Genomic DNA, 19812 nt, shown 5'->3' on the forward strand with positions numbered 1-19812 from the left:
AACATACGTAATCTTTTTCGGTGGCACTACAAGATTGCAAAAAGTAAACTATCTTCATCTTTTTCTCTTTTTTAAATAAAGAGTAACTTTATTAAAGTTATTGCACGATAACTTTATATTCTACAAAATCACTCTGTCATTTATGAAGATCAGAATTTCAAATGGATTTTGCAAAAAAAAAAGAATTTTATTGTATGAATTCTGAAATTCTACCACAGGTAATAATTTGGCTATGGAGAAGTATGCCTTTAATTTTGAAATTTTATTTACATAAGCCCTATTTTCTTTTTAATTTCTTCCTAATGGCAACCTAAATGTATGAGATTTACCTAAAGAAACTAAACATCTAAAACATATCGGAATCAAATATAACACATAGCCTATTCACTTGCTAATATACAGATAGATCATTGTCAAACACGCACAAATCAAGACATCAAGATATGGCATAGGATACTCCTCTATTCTTTCATAAGAAAGGAATTATCACTCCCCATATTAAGCCAGTAAGTTAAAGTCACATAAAACATGAATTTTATTTAAAAAAACTTGAAAAACCTTTTTTCAGAGTTCACAAATTTATTCTCCAATGAACTAATGCCTTAAGAATAAAACTCAAAGTTCCTCGTATAGCATACTCGTTGTTACACAGTTCTTATTCCTCTATCAAACTACCAGGGACTTCTAGAATGTGCCATGCTTTCTTATGGTTCTCTATTCTGAACAAGTTCCCACTGCTTAAAATTTTTCTCTTCCTTTTGTTTACTGGCTAATTCTCACCTCAAGTACCAAATCTTTTGCAAAACCTTTTCCAGAGAATGCTCTAAGAATTCATTATGTGTGCTCTGTCACAACACTTAACACTCATTGTATTGCAACTGATATTTGATGTCTTTTCATTTTACAGAGATTGATAGCTACCCACTTTTATTCCCTTGAAGGGACTAGTTCCTCCATCTGTTTTGTGTAAGTTCAACATATACATGCTGAGTACACCATGAATTAAGTGGACTCTCTGGATGACAGCCAGTTTGCAATGCTGTTTCTTGGAAGCAGGATCAAGTGAATCTCTTTACTCACATTATATCCTTTAACAATGTTCTTCAAAATAACTCACACCTAATAGATTTCTCTACTCCTTACTTCCCAATTCAGCATACTATTTCACATATGACTACTGATTAGAATTTGCAAAGTATTCAATAAACCATAGAGCACTTGGCAATGTTCGGAAAGAAGTTTATCCCTCCACTTTCATAGGACTGTTACAGAAAAGAAAAAAAGTGAAACTTTAGTTTCTACCTGATAATTTTAGCTACTGTATTGACAGTTCCTGTTAACATGCAATAAAATTATGGTTTAGATCTACAACTATTCAAGACAAAAGATAGTCTCATTTTCCTAATTCTTCTTTCTCAACTTTATGATTATAAAATTAATTCAACCAAAGTACATGTAATGACAAGGATATCCTTGAGTCCAACAAACCTGATTAAATGAAGGTCCCTTCCCATAGGGACCTTTTGATACTGATGGCTGGGTAGGTATCTGAGAAGATGATTTAGTGTTGCACGTTTCATCTGCTTCTTTTCGGTTTTCAGTGTTTTCAGGGGCTTTTGAACCTTGATCTTCACTAAGGAATCAAAATCCAAGTGTAATAATAAAGTAAAGTGGACAGACCACACTGTAAGTAAAAGCATTTTGTCTATATAAAAACGATTATTTCTATTTAGTTTTAGTGGGGGAGAGTGGAGTATATCAAAGAATGAAATGGTTTTGTGATCTAGTGGTGCTATTCATTCATTCAGTAAATATATACTATATATCTAAAACATGTTGGGAAATGGGTTTGGTCAGGTTATCATCACAAAATAAAAAGTACAGTACAGTAGTTATCAAATATGGACATTCACACTTACACACAACTTGGCAAAGGAATATAATGCCACTGTTTTCTATCACCCCCTGCCCAAAAAGTCTCATCTAACTGCATCCAAGTAATATTATAATTAACACCTGTATTCTAATTTATTCTGACTTTGTGACAGAAGAGAAGTCAAACTACAATTTTTTTTTTAAGATCACAAGTCCCAGGTATCTCCCAACTGGTTATGAAACAGCACTGTATTACAATGCGATGGCTAGAAAACTCTACTAACACATGCATGCAAGCTCCTTGTATTTTAACAACCCAATTTTTATGGTATATAACCCATATATTTCGGACTCTGACGCCCCTATATTAGAGAAGAGATTAAAAGTTGCCATTTTTTCAAACTTTGATGCTACTTGTTGAAGTTTATAAAAATCAAAGACTCAATTAAAGCAGCTATAGTACACCTCAATTTTTCTCCCAATTTTGTAAATATGAATCCATTCAAGTAACAAGTTTGAAATGGTCCCTGATACGGTCTTTCAAAATATCTCCAATTATATAGCCAAACTAAACATCTTTTTTAAAATACGTATTTTCTTTAGAAACATCAAAACTTTAATTCATTGATTAGCTGTACTTTTAAAACTTGGCTTATTAATCACCTTCCCAGTCAGTAAGATTTTAGAGTAAAATGTAAAAATTCTATAAAAAGGAACAAATGACTGTTAATGAACCCTCTCTGCATAAATGGATAATGTTGTAACAGTAAATTCATACTATTACTCGTGGAAGATATTCCAACAGCTTACCTGCTGTTTTCTTTAGGACTGCTACTTCCTTGCTCATCATCATCACTGAAATTCAGCTGTTCTGTATAATCTACTTCCATCTGAGCACCTATTAAAGTTAAGAAAAACTCAGATTGACTGCTGAAAAAAACCTAAAAACTAAAATGCTTAATTGATTTTGCCTCTTACCTGCCCAACCTTCATCAGCTTCAGCATCTAGATTATCAAATTTATCAAGCTCCTTTAGTTCTGATGCACTAAGGATGGAGGGGCGTTCAGGCTCAGAGGCCCATGGAGGTGGTGGGCCCCTTCCTCGAAGGCCTCTAACGAACAAGAGGTTAGGAGGGAAAAGATGCAAAGTTTTAATGATTCTAAATTGATAAATATTCAAAAATTGGAAATTAGTTCATTTCCATTCAATATTAGTACTGACTGATGTACAAAATATTTTATACCTGACACATATATGAAAAAATTCTAATATCAATACATAAATTCAGGACAATATATAATTCTTTTTCAAGTATTTCATATCTGACAATGGGTTTTTTTTAATTGCCAAAATTTTAATTAAAACAAATATATTAAAGAACAATAGGGCTAAAACTAATACTAATATCAAAATGAAGAACATTAATAAAAATGAGGAGATGGGACACCTGGGTGGCTCAGCGGTTGAGCGCCTGCCTTTGGCCCAGGGCGTGATCCTGGAGATCAGGGATCAAGTCCCATATCAGGCTCCCCTGCAAGGAGCCTGCTTCTCTCTCTGCCTATGTCTCTGTATCTCTCATGAATAAATACATAAAATCTTTTAAAAAAGAAAGAAAAAGAAAGAAAGAAAGAAAGAGAGAGAGAGAGAGAGAGAGAGAAAGAAAGAAAGAAAGAAAGAGAAAGAAAGAAAGAAAGAAAGAAAGAAAGAAAGAAAGAAAGAAGAAAGAAAGAAAGAAAGAAAGAAAGAAAAAGATAGATGAGGAGAATGCTTGTCTCACATGAAGAGAGAAAAAAAGAAATTAGAAGTCATTAACATCATGGAAGGAAGAAGGGATAAACAACTGTCATGTCTTGTTAGGGCCATGATTTTCAGTTTTCAGAATCTGTATTTTTGTTCTATCTTATAAAAGTCAATTATTTATCCATGGCAACTGTACTCTAAGGCCAAAATACTGAATCAATCATCACAACCTCCAGAAAAATCTCTTGTTTCTTTTTTCTTTCAACCTCCAGAAAATCTTAATTACCATCTATGTGCCTTTCTGCCCTGGTAACTTTTATCATTTAATAGTCTTACTTGTTCGTTTCAGATAAAGAAGGTGGAAACCTCATGGGACCATGAAGAGGAGGATACGCCATCCTCGGATACTGTTGAAACATCTGCATGAAGAAAACAAAATTGATAAATTTTGCAACCAAGTTTTATAGATAGATAGATAGATATAGATCACCCCAACTAAACTTGAGATTACAATTTATAGGAATATCAAAATAAAACATATCGTGAATAATTAATTGTATCAGCTGGAATCATCATTCACCCTCAATTAACAAGTCCTCTGTTAAGACTACTGGCCTAGCAAGACTTTACAAATATAGATCATGACCAGGACACATCCTAGGAAGAACTTCTGCTACTCCATTAACAAAATCACATAAATAATTATGTACTAACATGAAAATCCTAAAAAGACAACATGCATGGCACCCCAGAGAACTACAAAGCCCTAACCAAGTTCAAAGACTTGAAAGGATATAATGTGTGACTTCATCATAATGCAGTAGATTAAGTGCAGGCAGATTTGTTGGTAAAGCAAAACTCAGTTCCCAAAAAGGATGGTCAAATGCAGGGGAATTAGGAAGAAAGTCGGTATGGGAAATTTCCCATGGGTGGGTTATAGGTGGATTCTGCTTCAAGTTAATATATAGATCGTTATCACAAACTGAGGTAACAAAGATGTTGCTCTCTATAGGAACGTGGATTTGAGAGGCTAAGTTTAGGAGAAGTTCTAAGATATATTATAAATATGGTAACACCAACAAGAGAAGAAATGTCAAAAGAGGTGCTTGTAACTATTTACTCATAACCAGGCCGAAAGAAAGCAAAGAAAAAAGAAAAGAAAGAAAAAAGAGGGAAGGAAAGAGGAAAAAAGAGGTTGGGAGGGAAGGGGAAAGGAAGGCAGGCAAGAAAGAAAAGACTATATTACCTTAAATATGTCATTTATATCCTGAAATAGATTAGCTTTTCTTTAAAAAAAAAAAAAACAAACCTGTTATGTAAAGAAATTACTCTGTACTTGAAGAAAGGCTGCTTATATGATTAGTCCGTCTAAAGATACAATTTCTAAGTAGAGTTAGAGCAAAGTTAATCAAGTTAATTAAGTAAGCAGCAGATGAACCTCAAATGGAAAAACTTTGTCTAGGGAATACTCGAGAATTTTTGGTTACATCATCTTGTACTGAGGTTAGCAAAAACACTGTTGGAGGCAAGCGTTTATAGGTAAAATTTCATTAGATCCCTCCTCTACTGATTAGTCAGGCACAGATTAATTTCATATATGAAATGCTTAAAATTTAGGAATTTGCCACAAAATTATTTACAGAAGCAAACTTTACATTCTCAATATACAGTAATGCTTTTAAAAACACTTTTTGTCTTGGGCGCCTGGGTGGCTCAGTGGTTGAGTGCCTGCCTTCAGCTCAGGTCATGATCCCAGGGTCGAGGGACTGAGTCCTACAAGTTCCTGCAGGGAGCCTGCTTCTCCCTTTGCCTATGTCTCTGCCTCGGTGTGTGTGTCTCTCATGAATAAAAAAATAAAATCTGGGATGCCTGGGTGGCTCAGCGGTTTAGTGCCTGCCTTTGGTGGTTTAGTGCCTACCTTTGGCCCAGGGCATGATCCTGGAGTCCCAGGATCGAGTCCCACATCGGGCTCCCTGCATGGAGCCTCCTTCTCCCTCTGCCTGTGCCTCTGCTCCCTGCCCCCTCTCTGTGTCTCTCATGAATAAACAAATAAAAAATCTTTAAAATTCAAAAAAAAAAAAAAGTAAAAAAATAAAATCTTAAAAAACCCACAAAACTCTTTTGTCTTTGTTTTTTTTTTTTTTTTTTTTTTCTTTTGTCTTTGTTAATTAGTGGAATACATTTTTCAAATAAAATGACTGATGAAACCATGAACAAAAGCCACTTGGTCTCCCTTTTTACTTTTCCTTCTATCATCCTACCCACACACCCGAAAATTCAGAGGTATCTGGAAACTATTAGGAGACAGATGTAAATAATTTTTCAAGGCCAATTTACCACATAAGACTCATTTTTATCATGCTCCCACAGGAAAAAAAAAGCAATCATATTTAATCATTTGTTTCCCTCCTGTACGTATGAATAACTAAGTCATACAAAGAAAAAATATCAAAAAATATGGGCAATTAGAGCCTGTAGACTTAGGAATTAAATCATAATACAAATAAATATAACCAGATACTCTGAGATTAATGTTCTCCTGAAAATGTTAATTTACTTACTTGGGCACATGTAATTTGTCATATCATTTCACAGGAGGCTGAGAGCAAACAAATGTATGAGGGTCCCAAATCTAACTATCAATTTGTAGAAATATATGGGGTCAGAATTATATACTAAATAAAAATACAATGACAGAATTCAGCAAAATCCAGACTATGAAAAACTCCACACGATAACTAATAAATTATAATAAGCTCAAAAAAAAAAAAAAAAAAAAAGAGTGGAAGGAAAGTAGTAACCAAAGACAACAGGATTCCTAAGAAAAAATATCAACCAATCTCAAAGAATATATGTAATTTGGATCCTACTATGAAGAAAAAAAAAAAAGGACCCTACTATGAGATAATCAGAGAAATTAGAATAGTGACATGTTTGAAAAACCTTTCTTTTTAGGGTCACCTGGGTGGCACAGTCATTTGAGCGTATGACTTGGTTTCAGCTCAGGTTGTGATCTCTGGGTCAAGATTCAGCTCCATGTCAGGCTCTGCACTTAGGGTAGAGTCTGCATAAGACTCTTTCTGCCTCTCCCTCATAAATAAATCTTTTCAAAAATAATTTTTTTAACTAAAAACAAAACAAAACAAAACCTTGCTTTTTAGGTATGATGATGCCATGATGGATTTTTCTCCTAATCTTTATGTTTTAAAACACAACCTAAAATATGTATGGACAAAATAATGTGTCTAGGATTTGCTTCACTAATTGGAGGTGGTGGGAAATAGGTGAAACAAGACTGACCACAAGTTGAGAACTACTGGGACGCCTGGGTGGCTCAATGGTTGAGCCTGCTTCTCCCTTTGCCTATGTCTCTGCCTCTCTCTGTGTGTGTCTCTCATGAATAAAAAAATAAAATCTGGGACGCCTGGGTGGCTCAGCGGTTTAGTGCTTGCCTTTGGCCCAGGGCATGATCCCAGGACCCAGGATTGAGTCCCACATTGGGCTCCCTGTAGGGAGTCTGCTTCTCCCTCTGCCTATCTCTGTCTCTCATGAATAAATACAATCTTAAAAAAAAAAAAAAAAAAAAAAAGGTTGAGTACTACTGAAGATGGATGGTAGATATGGAAGAAGAGGGAGGTTCCACTGTACTATTATTTCTGTTTTTGCCTATGTTCAAAATATTCCATAATAAAAAGTTAAAAAGAATGTAAAGGTACATTTACCAATAAAAATTTTAGAACTAAAGCACACATTAATCTTTTATGTGCCATGAACAACCCCTCTGGCAGTCTGTAAATCCTATGAACTTCTTCTCATAGAAATGTTTTAAATCCATAATCTAAAATAAGGAGTACTACGAAAGAAAACAATTATGCTAAAATTTTGTTAACACAACATTTTTAAAAATTTGTGATATGGTGAAGTATGTGCTTTCATTAAATAATAGGTGGGTTTACCCAGGGGTCTAATAAATTATGTGGAAGTATTACTGAGTATATATTGCTATATCCACAGCAATGTGATGACAGGAAAATATCTACGATCCCTATTAATAATTACTCCTAACACTTCTGTAATTTGTTGCCTGCATTCATAATCAAGGAAAATGCTATTTTTTTAGCTAGATGTTAATACAAATAAAAACCTAAACTTTTCACCATTCCAATTCTCTCCTCAAAACCCAGAGCAAAAACCTCTTATTTAAGAACTTGCTTCTTTAACAATACTTACATAAGGAGGCATCATAGCTCTGTACTGGGAAGCAAGAGGAGGCTGCTGTCCATTCAGTTTAGCCTGTGGAGGACCACAAGCTATCCTCTTTTCCACCACTTTGAGGATATCATTTTGGTCTGATGTTCCTGCTGTGCTTTCATCCTGGCCAGAGAGCTTTTCATCTTGGTCAGATGTTAAAGGTGAGCCAGCTGACTTACCACCATCTCTCCAACAAGCAACATCTGGTATGGAGAGAGGTAAGAAATTCAATTAAAACTAAGAAACGTCACCTTAGAATTCAGGATTGAAATTTAAGGGGGTGGGGGGAAGGGGCTAAGAAAAAAGCTGAAAATAGAACACAGAAATCTCAAACCAGGCAGATTTCAAAACTGAATAAAGTAACAAAATGCAGGGAAGCAGCAGTAAAAGTCTGATCTAGGTCCTAATGCTTTCAAAGTGTTTAGGTAATCAGGTAACAGTAGCTTCCAAAGCAGAGGAGATGTACCACAGAGGGTACCACCAAAAGCAAATACTGGAGTTGGGGCAGAAAATATTAGAACCTCTCTATCAAGCTTTACCAATATTTGATATAGAAATTAAAGTCACTGTTAAACCTAAGTCCTGAGGGAAGAGGGCTAGGAGTTCTATAGTGACAGTGATCCTCTCATTTGTTTTTAGGCTACTAAGGTTAGTTATATACACGTGTCCAAGGGGGGAAAATTCAGTGACCACATTATCTGGTAAAACTACACTCAAAATAGGTAAATGGTTTTACTAGGGTATCTTTTTGGTAGGTAGCCTCCAAGATGCCCCAGATGGGTTTCTATCTCCTGGTATTCATACCCTAGTAGTAGTCTCCTCTCACAGTATACCAGGATTATCTGTGTCACCTACAGAATAAAGCAGAAATGATGACATGTCTCTTACAGAATTAAGTTATAAAAGATAAAAGATCTTTCTTAATACAAGATATAAGGTTTCCATCTTGAGCGGTAATAGTCCTGTCTCTCTTTATGTGGGGAAGCAATATTGTGAGCAGCCCACACACAAAGAAGAGTGTTCCCGAGCCACAACTCCTAGCTAAGCAGCTCCCAGATTCCCGACCCTTGGATACTCTGAAATTAAGGCCAGTTCAGTTTATTGTTTTAAGCTGATAAATCTGTTATGCAGGAACAGATAACTGGTGAAAATCAACTGAACAAGAAAATAGTAGAGGGTGCCTGGTTGGCTCAGTGCATAGAGCATGCAACTCCTGATGTCAGGCTTGTAAGTTCAAGCCCCATGTTGCGTGTAGAGATCACTTAAAATTTTTAAAATGAATCAATGAAAGAGAAAGAAAGAGAGAGGAAAGAAAATAGAGCTGACACATCTATTTCTAATATGCATCAATTATACACTAGCAATTAAAAATAAGAAAAAGATGATTTACCCAGACCATAAAAGAAATAAACCATAAAAAATATGAAATGTGTCAGGTTATCAGAAATATAGATTGGAGGGCAGCCTGGATGGCTCAGCGGTTTAGCACCACGTTAAGCCAAGGGCCATATCCTGGAGACCCGGGATCAAGTCCCATGTCGGGCTGGCTCCCTGCATGGAGCCTGCTTCTCCCTCTGCCTGTGTCTCTGACTCTCTCTCTGTGTATCTCTCATGAATAAATAAATAAAATCTTAAAAAAAAAAATAGAAATATAGATTGGTAACCATCACCGAAAACAGAGATCTCGCATGTAATACAGGATCCTTTGAGATATTTGGTAATGACAATTGGAATATAATATGATTAATAAAAAAGACAATCTCAAGCATTTTCTATTTCTTTCTTAATACAAATATTTCTCACTCACTATCCAAATTTATTTGGTTCTTTGGTGTGAGTTCAGAAAGGAAAGGATCCTTGAATGTTAACAGAATAGCAAGTAAATGGATATAATTTAAAAATTAAAATTTGCACATTAGGGAGGTTGGCTCAAAATTTTTACTACTATAAAAATGACCAATATTAATGTGCAAAGAACTCACCCAGTATCAGAAAAGATACTCAAAGAACTCACCCAGGAATCTTGTTAAAATATAGATATCTAATTTAGTGGATTGGGTGCGAGGCCAAAGACCTACATTTCCAACATGTTAATTTATACCAATACTGCACGTGTAAAAACCACACTGGAATGAGAGCAGTTACTATCTTTTCAAACTAGGCAAGTCACACATATAATAATATTGGGCAGAAGGTTACAAAATAAAATACAAATATAATCTCATTCACTATTTTTATGAAATAGAAAATATTCTTACTTGGTGGGCGTAAACTGGGTCCAGGTCCGTAATTTTCATCATTTGTTTCTTTTTCTTTTTTCTCCTGATCCCCAGCTGCCTGCAGGCTGGGAAATTCTTGCTGAAAATGACTATTCACCTGGATTCCTACAGATTTTTTTAAAATATTAAATGTAACTTTTATACTGAAGATAATGAAAAAAACCCTCCCAGGACAGAGGTCTCTGCTTTCTCTGATAAATTATTCCAATTTTGTGTATATATATATATATATAATTATATATATTATATCATATATATAGAATTATTCCACTGTTCACATTCATAAAACTTTAAATTTTAGAATTAGAATCCCTTGGAAAGTTAATGAACAGCCATGAGGAGATAAAAATCTAAGAAAGGAATCTGCCAGACATTGTCCAGGACTCATTAAAGATGATGAGGCAAAAGAGGAGAGTTTCACTTGTTTCTCTTTTACTCTTTACATTTTCAAAAAGTCAAATTCTTTTGCTAACAACTCTAAAAATCAAATAATATTACTGAAATAGAATACATGAATCAACACTGCAAGTATCACAGTAAGGCCTTCAACGAATTTATAACTGAGCTACTGGTTTACACCTCAGTAGTCACTCATTCACTCATCTACCCACCTACCTGCCTACTTATATACTTCTATAAGTGAAAAGATCTGATTTTTATTAGCTTGAGGGCCTAGATAGGTTTTTCCATACAATGTTTTATAGATCTTTCTTGTTTTCCAAGTAGGAAATTTACATTTTGCTGGGGAATCCGTCATTCCTTGGTGAGGGGGTGGGGGACAGAGTATAACAGCTACTGTGCTTTATAGCTACTGTCTAGCTCTACTATGGAAATCCTGAGTAGCACATATTTGAAATAGAAAAGGCTAGGGAGCACAGATGGTGATGAATAAGGTTTCTAGCAATCTACACAATGACTGGGTACTTTTATGCCCCAAAGAGCAGAAGCTACAAAGTTTTTTCTGGTCACATAGGGTAAAGATAAAAACAATGTGGGACAGAGGGTATCTTAAAGATTCCTTTTTAAATCCCTATCACTTGCTCATACATGGGTCTTGGCACTGAAACTTAACTACACCAATTGATGACAGAAAGATCCTTTTTTAGGGTCTGAGTATATCCTTGACAATGTTCTCTGCCCCTGCCAAAATCCACCCCTTATCTGCTGCATGGCTGTTCAGTAACTGTCAAACCTAGCCAGTTTCCCCAGCTAATGTCCACTTACCATCTCCTTGCCCACCTTGCTTGTTACTGGCCCAAGATTTGGGAGCAGGTGCTACTTCTGGGGGAGCTGCAACCCCAGGTTTTGGCTGTGCTGGTGGAACTTCTGGTGTTCTTAAAAAAAATATGAATCCATTATTTCAGACATTATACGATCAAATCAAATAAAAACGAATATTGTAGTTAAGGTAAATTTGTGTACAGAATGTTTTGGCTACATATTTACTCACAGATGCATCTCCCTCAAATGCTTTTCCTTTGCAACATTCCTTCAAATAAAGTATAGCTATTCTATCCCCTTTCATTTCTACCTTTTAAGATAGCTTTGTTCTTCATTTTATGAAAACACACACACACCACACCCAAAAAAACGAAACACTCATTATTGAGCACAGCTACCAAGAGTCTGTTTGGAAGAAGTAAATACTTACATATAATTAGAAATAACATTATAGGCATACATACTGTCTGGACTGGTGGACTTGGCCAGGGCTAAGGCTAAGCAAATTCTCCATTTGGCAGTCAACAGGTTCATCACTGTACTTACTATTGTTATTCAGAGAGGTAACAGCAACTTGCCTGATTCATCCCCATGAGTAAAAGGTGTTTGTGTTGTCTTTGTTTTAAGAGAGGGACTGATGGAGGGGTTGGGGGATGGTAAGAGAGAATCTTAAGCAGGCTCCACCCCCAGCAGAGAGTGGATCCCAACAGGACTGGATCTCAACCCCGAGGTCATGACCTGAGCCAAAATCAAGAGTTGGACACTTAACTAAGCCACCCAGGTGCCCAAGTAAAAGGTGTTTTAAAAAAATCTACAGTTTAGGGATCCCTGGGTGGCGCAGCGGTTTGGCGCCTGCCTTTGGCCCAGGGCGCGATCCTGGAGACCCGGGATCGAATCCCACATCGGGCTCCCGCTGCATGGAGCCTGCTTCTCCCTCTGCCTGTGTCTCTGCACCTCTCTCTCTCTCTGTGACTATCATAAATAAATAAAAATTAAAAAAAAAAAAAATCTACAGTTTAAAAAAAAATAAAAAAATAAAAAAAAATTAAAAAATCTACAGTTTTATTCAATCATTGTAATGATTTAATGCCTGAAAATTAAAAAGGTAGTAGTTAAGATAAGAGACTTAAGGGAGGCAATATATTCCTGGTATATACTCAGACCTGTAACTGACCTAGTACTACAAAATAATGCTACAACTAAGAAATGGAGAACAAGGTCTTTGACAAGTTTTATCCAAGTAAAGTCAAATTTTACTACATAAAGCTCCCCAAACAGGAGTACAGAAATTTGGTAACAGATATAAGCAAAAAGCATCAAAAACCCAAATGCTGATATTATTTTTCTAAATCACCACTACTTTGCTTGGTCATTCAAGAAACTAAAAGCCCAGCATAATTCCCAAAATACAGAATGCCAAATATATGCTGAATAAATAAAAGGGACATTATTAATTCCATCATAGCCTGCTTGCTAATTCTTTATTCATTCAAACAGTATTACTTGAGCACTTACAGAGTACATCAGGTATAGTTTCAGTGAACTAGGCAGACAGAAATTCTTAGCATCATGGGAATTATTTAACAGAATCAACTCTTACTTATCTTAGAAAGTGAATGCCTAATATGGTGGGAGTTTGAGGGAGCCTGACGTGGTACATAGGAAAAGCTATCATCTGTTCTACCTTGACATATGGAAATACTACCACTAAACCTACTCACAAAAGAAAATTCATTAAAAGTTGACTATTTAAAATGACTTTAAATGGCCTGAGATATCCAACATACATAGTATAATGTCTAGCACACAGAACGAACTCAAACGGAAGTTGCCTACAGGGGCATCTGGCTGGCTCAGTCGCTGGAGCATGCAGCTCTTGATCTCAGGGTTGTGGGTTCAAGCCCCATGTTGAGTGTACTTATTACTTAAAAATAAAAGCTTTAAAAAAATAATAAGTTCCCTACAAAGAAAGGGGAATAGTTTTACTTTTTAGTTGACTTTGACTCACTTTTCCTCTTCATGCTGTTCTTGTTTGGATGCCCATCCTGTGCCATCTTTAGGTACAATGTTTACATTAGGGTCATTGCCTTTGTTTTCTGCTTTGAGACTTGGGAGGTTAGCAGGTGGAGGCATACGTCGTGAAATACCAACTTTTCCAAGACTCTGCAATCCATGTCGAGCTGCAACTAAAGATCAATAACATCAACTTTCTTAGAACATCTATTTTATTGCTCCATTTTTTCTTAAAATATATAAAGACAATAAAAATTAATGGAATCTTGGACTATTTCCTTTTATTTTAAAATAAGAACTTTAAAACAGCCACACCTGCAACATTAAACCAATATAGAAATTATATTAAACTACGGAGCCACTGAAAAGAGGATTTAAGCATTCTAACAACCCTATATACTATGAAAAGGAAAATACAGGCGATAGCTGGTTTTGTAATCTTTTCAAGGAATCTATTTTAAACTCAAAATTTAGTATATTACAGAATATGCTAACTTTACATTCATAATCAACATTTGACAGTTCACTATAAACACTAGGCTCAAAAATACAAAAGACCGCAGGACTATCTCTTCCATAACTAGAAATGGTAGCAAACACCCATAATATATATTCCTACACTTATCATTCTCATTGACCAAATCCCCTTTTGCAGCCACAGTTCTACTTAACTTTCTGACAAACAGTAAAAGAAAAAGAGATATATTTTAAAACATTTAAATTTTCTTCTGTAAGATACTTATTCATCCTGTGAAAAATGAGTGCAAACATAAAAAGTCCAATGCACATATGGTTGCATAAACATGGGTTTGTCCTAGCTCCTAACAGCAATAATTCCATGAAAATCATTAAAAAAAAAAAAAAGCCACTTGATTTTACTCACCTGTAGTTTTCTGAGTTTCTAAAGATTTACCCTTGTAAGTATTAAATAAACTGAGTGTTGCATACTTTTTCCCATCCTTTGCTTTTGTGCTCTGGCCTGACTTCTCCGACATTTCGGTGGAAACTCATCGAGTCCAAAACCTCCTGCCACACCCCTTCAAACCTTTAAAACACATTAGAAAGAAAAATGAGGAAAAATTTAACTTACTTTAAGAAACTCTCAGTAAATTCAAATGTTCCCAGAAATTCTGAAAAACAAAAACACTGAGGAATGAAATCTATCTTCAATAACTTGTATCAATAATAATATCACAGACTTGTTCAATACTCTCAAACTCCAAGAACCAACACACAATAAAATGAATCAAACTAAACTGCCTTGCATTCAGTGAACACCTGAGTTATTTACTGTTTGTAAGTGCTTAACTATATCATAGAGAATAAGAATTTTAATCCAGAGGAACCTGGCTGGCTCAGTGGGTAGAACAAGATTCTCTTGATCTCAGAGAATTGTGTTCAAGCCCCATATTGCATGTGAAGTCTACTTAAGAAAAATAAATTTAACATGAACAGTTCAAATACAATAAACCTATGAAGACTGTCTATCTTACAAATAGAGGTATCAATCAGTACCTACATATGGAATATATATGATAGGAGGATTACCATCATTCCTCTATAAATTGTATGCCTCTGTTTTCTGTGGTATGTATCTAACAAAGCTGTAGTAATTTAACAATATAAAATAAAAAGAAACATTCTATTTTCACTGCATTCTGCAAAGGGTAGAACATTTCCTTATAAGCTCCTTCGTACTTAAAAACAATATTCTATTTCATGGCTATGGATTAAGTGTTCAACAAATGGTAAGTTATTAGAAGAAAACAGCATTTTAATGACCACTCATATACAAAGATAATTTCATCTTTGGAGTTAATGTGTCCTAATGTGAGGTGCACCTTAAAACTAGTTTACTACTAAACAGCAAAAATACACAAATTAGTTCTCCTATTATTTCCCTTCCATTTAATGAAGTATACATACATCAACCTTTTATGGTTTTTCTTTTATTTATGGTTTATCTTTTTCTTTCTCCTTTTTTGAGTGGTTAGGGTAGAAGTAGGGCAAAAGATGGTCAATTCTACCAAACATTAATAGTTCTTTGAGAACTGAAGCACAGGAATTAAAGATAGAAAATTGACAGGTACATCAAGCAAAAAGTACTGAAAGTCAAGGAAGGGCCATGTAGACCCTATCATTATGAAAGTCATTTTATCTATTGGTTTTACATGTCAATTGCAGAATCAGCCTTACAGGCAGAGGTGTGGTTTCTTTTTTTTTTTTTTAGAGGTGTGGTTTCATACATGTCAACTGCCACACTATGTGTATAGTTCCGTAAAATTTATCCAAGAATTTTCACTTTATCTCATTTCAGTATAATAACCTTATGCTACAGTTAGTATCCTGATTTTACAGATGTGGAAACTGATGTTGAGGTAAATGAAACTTGATTTGAAATCAAGGCTCTGGGTCAGTCCATTATGCTACTACCTCCTCCCCATGTAACTGCAGAAATAAACAATCTTTCCTTGAGATAAATTGTGAAAAGGACTCACCTGCAAAGAAAAGAACCGCATAATATATAAACAGCTTCCTATCTGCTACCATAGAAGAATGCATGCAATTAATTATATCCCAAGAGTGCTAATAATGTTATGAAGAGAGCTGTACTCCCAGAAAATATCCTGTTGACATATTTTCACTAACATGAACGAAGATGTAGGAAAACATATTCATTTATAGTGACAAAAAAGGGCAATGCATATTTATTAGATGACAAAATTAAGATTCAAGGAGATCTCCAGCTGCAAAAAAGTAACTGATATAGCAAGAAAAAGTCAACTACTTGTTCTTTCATCCTCATCTGATGGCAATTTAGCACCTCAAACCTCTCTTAATATCACAACTATTCATGCAACACTCTTAGTGGACCCTCACAGGCCTACATCAGAGAGAAAGCAACAGTGTAAGACACTCCTGAAACTTAGGGGCAAACCTACAGGCCTACCTGTATCTACATCCATCTTTCTTAACGGTTTCCCTTTCTCCAGCTATTGTTACAAGGTTCTCAATCATTATCTATAAACTTACTAAAAATACAAATTCTCAGGCTCCAACCCAGATCTATCAAATCGAACTCTGAGCATGGGGTGTAGCACTATTTTTAACAAGTCCTCAGATGATGCTGAGACATAGATAAGGATAGGTTAAGCTAAAAGCAGACATAATCTAAGCAAAGGTTCATCATCCTTGAGGCACACTGGAATCACGTGGGATTTAAAATGCACCAGCAGGGCAGTCCGGATGGCCCAGCAGTCTAGCGCCGCCTTCAGCCCAGGGCATGATCCTGGAGACCCCAGATCCAGTACCACATCAGTCTCCCTGCATGGAGCCTGCTTCTCCCCCTCTGCCTGTGTCTCTGCCTCTCTCTTTCTCTCTCTCTCTCTGTCTCTCGTGAATGGATAAATAAAATCTTTAAAAAAAATAAAAAATAAAATAAAATGCACCAGCATCTGAGGTTTCGAGGTGGGGCTGGGGCAATCCTTAGGCTAAAAACTGCTCAGGTGATTCTAATATGTAAGCAATCTTCAAAACTGCAGCAGTAAAACGGATCTCTTTTCTCCCATTCCATCGAAGGCCAATCCTGGCTTTTCCGTAGGGAATCTCATCATTCCTATGGCTTCAACAACCAACTGATCATCCCATATTTCTATGCCCAGCCCAAAATTCTGTGTTTCTTAAGAATATATCCTGCTTGGGATCCCTGGGTGGCGCAGCGGTTTGGCGCCTGCCTTTGGCCCAGGGCGTGATCCTGGAGACCCGGGATCGAATCCCATGTCGGGCTCCCGGTGCATGGAGCCTGCTTCTCCCTCTGCCTATGTCTCTGCCCCTCTCCCTCTCTCTCTCTCTCTGTGACTATCATAAATAAATAAAAACTTAAAAAAAAAAAGAATATATCCTGCTGCCTATTTACATTTCTTCTTTGTTTTGCATAGCTCTAACTTTACTTAGAACACAGGAATCTATTTCATATTAAGGGTTTCAGAAACAAGCCTACCAAAACATCTGCACAGCATGAGAGGAAAATGGTAGTTTAAAAACTATCAACGGACAAAGTATCTCAACATTTGACAAAATGTGGTTATATAAGAATTCAACAAATTGAAGAAAACGAACTTGAAGGAATAAAATTAATCCTATAAACAAATAGAGAAATACTACCAATAAGCAAATGTATTAAGTATATTCAGTTTCATAAGCAAACAAAACTAAAATTACAAGACACGTTAGCTTGTTTATATGCTTACACAAGGAAAACAATGTAACATTACATCATTTAACCAGACTGACAATATATAATTCGATTCTAGTCATCAAAGAACATTAGAGGAGAGCCCTGGTGGCGCAGTGGTTTAGCGCCGCCTGCAACCCGGGGTGTGATCCTGGAGACCCGGGATCGAGTCCCACATCGGGCTTCCTGCATGGAGCCTGCTTCTCCCTCTGCCTGTGTCTCTGCCTCTCTCTCGCTCTCTCTGAATGAATAAATAAATAAATCTTTTAAGAAAAAAAAAAAAAAAAGAAGAACATTAGAGCTTGGATAGAATCATAAAATAAACCTTAAATAAATACATAAACCTAATTTTTCTACTTAAAAGAAAAACAAACTTTCCTATAAATTATAAGGAATTCTCTAAAGAAAGAAAGAAAGAAAGAGTGGAACTGACCCTAAAAGCCACACAACAGACTATAAGGTCAAAGTAAGTTTTTGCAAATATATTGTAAAACTCAAGTCTGAATAGTTCTTTTTAAGGTTCAACATTCTGTGAAGTTTTTCCTCCCACTATTAACAAAATACTCTAAAATATGCCCTTCAGGGGGCACCTGGCTGGTTCAGTTTGTAGAGTATGTGACACTTGATCTTGGGGTCATGAGTTTGAGCCCCACTGGGTGTAGAAATTACTTAAAAACAAGTAAATAAAATATGCCCTTCAGTATGTACTCTTTTCTCAAATGAGGTAAACAAAGTACATACCAGGTGTACTCTGTAGTGAGAAAGATGAACAATCAGGCTACTAGAGTTAAATTTATGCTTTCATATGCTTATAAGCTGCTCTTATTTTTATGTTTTACAGTACCTACTACACCAAAAAATTAAAAAATAAAATAAAATAAAATACACTTGATTGTAATATAAATGAACCAAATGATAATTCCATCAAAAGCTAAGAACTACCACTTAATGTGCTTAACCTAATTGTTATAAAATATGCATTTTTAAGAAACAAAATTTGGGGATCCCTGGGTGGCGCAGCGGTTTGGCGCCTGCCTTTGGCCCAGGGCGCGATCCTGGAGACCCGGGATTGAATCCCACGTCGGGCTCCCGGTGCATGGAGCCTGCTTCTCCCTCTGCCTGTGTCTCTGCCTCTCAGTCTCTCTCTGTGTGTGTGTGTGTGACTATCGTTAAAAAAAAAAAAAAAAAAAAAAAAAGCCAAAGTTTAATTTAGTCTTCTTGTTTTTTGGTGTTTTTCTTCTGAAAGGCTTAAGAGATACCGTGAAAGTCCCAATTAGGTTGAAAATTCATTCAACATATACTTTAGAGAAAAGCTAGTGACTTGTTCAAAAATTAAAATTACTTTTAGGACAAAGTATCAAGAGAATCCAACCAATCTAGCCTAAGCGCCATCAAGACTTAGCTTCACTTTGTATAATGTAACTAAAAATATTTTAAAGTGTAATTCCTGTTTGCGTGCTTAAAATGTATCAAAGAATCATGGCTACATGAGTTTTCTAAGCAATAATAATCATGCCTAGCAGGCTCACACTTTCATCCAAAATGAAAACAACTCAAAATTTGGATAAAGGGGTGCCTGGATGGGTCGTCAGTTGAGCATCCAAACTCCTGGTTTTGGCTCTCATGGGTTGTGCGCCTGAGCCCCGTCTGAGCCCTTATGGGACTCTGTACTCAGTGGGGTAGTCTGATTTTCTCCCTCTGCCCTTTCCCTCCTCCAGTACTCTCTCTAAAATAAATAAAATCTTTAAAAAAAATTCTTTTAAAGAATCAAACTGTTGCCCAGTAACTGAGTCTCAAATAAAAAGAATATTTATAAAAAGGGAAAAAATATCCAGCACCCAAGAAACTAAAATCTACTCTTTAGCATCCAAATAAAAATCATGCAAAAAAAAAAAAAAAAAAAAACGCAGCCAAAGAGACAGGAAAATATGAATCATTTTCAAGAGAAGAATAAATCAACTGAAACCAACCTGGGTAACCCAGCAGACAAACCTTAAATCAGTTTTTGTTTTTTTTATTACAACTGCATTCTATGTACTCAAGAAGACGACTAAATACAAACAGAGACATGAAAGATACTTAAAAATCTAAATTAGAGGATCCCTGGATGGCTCAGCGGTTTAACGCCTGCCTTTGGCCCAGGGTGTGATCTGGAGACCCAGGATGGAGTCCCACATCGGGCTCCCTGCATGGAGCCT

The 19812-nt window shown here is 35.9% G+C and overlaps 1 protein-coding gene across 13 annotated transcripts in view; it reads right to left on the minus strand.

Annotated features, from left to right (window-relative positions):
• Positions 1–19812, minus strand: part of PRRC2C (proline rich coiled-coil 2C) — a 101959-nt gene that overhangs the window by 57324 nt on the left and 24823 nt on the right. For 9 of the 13 annotated variants that reach the window (XM_038542546.1, XM_038542551.1, XM_038542538.1 and 6 more), the window contains exons 2-10: positions 14264–14425; positions 13376–13553; positions 11371–11480; positions 10126–10251; positions 7847–8070; positions 3953–4035; positions 2854–2987; positions 2686–2773; positions 1489–1633 (exon numbers count right to left, since the gene is read on the minus strand). In XM_038542546.1, coding sequence (XP_038398474.1) covers positions 1489–1633; positions 2686–2773; positions 2854–2987; positions 3953–4035; positions 7847–8070; positions 10126–10251; positions 11371–11480; positions 13376–13553; positions 14264–14375 — 1200 coding nt within the window. In that variant the 5' untranslated portion in view covers positions 14376–14425. The remainder of the gene's footprint in view (positions 1–1488; positions 1634–2685; positions 2774–2853; positions 2988–3952; positions 4036–7846; positions 8071–10125; positions 10252–11370; positions 11481–13375; positions 13554–14263; positions 14426–19812) is intronic. The other 4 variants (XM_038542550.1, XM_038542542.1, XM_038542539.1 and 1 more) reach the window with 2 other exon arrangements.

This window comes from Canis lupus, chromosome 7, assembly GCF_011100685.1.
Source record: "Canis lupus familiaris isolate Mischka breed German Shepherd chromosome 7, alternate assembly UU_Cfam_GSD_1.0, whole genome shotgun sequence".
NCBI lineage: Eukaryota > Metazoa > Chordata > Mammalia > Carnivora > Canidae > Canis > Canis lupus.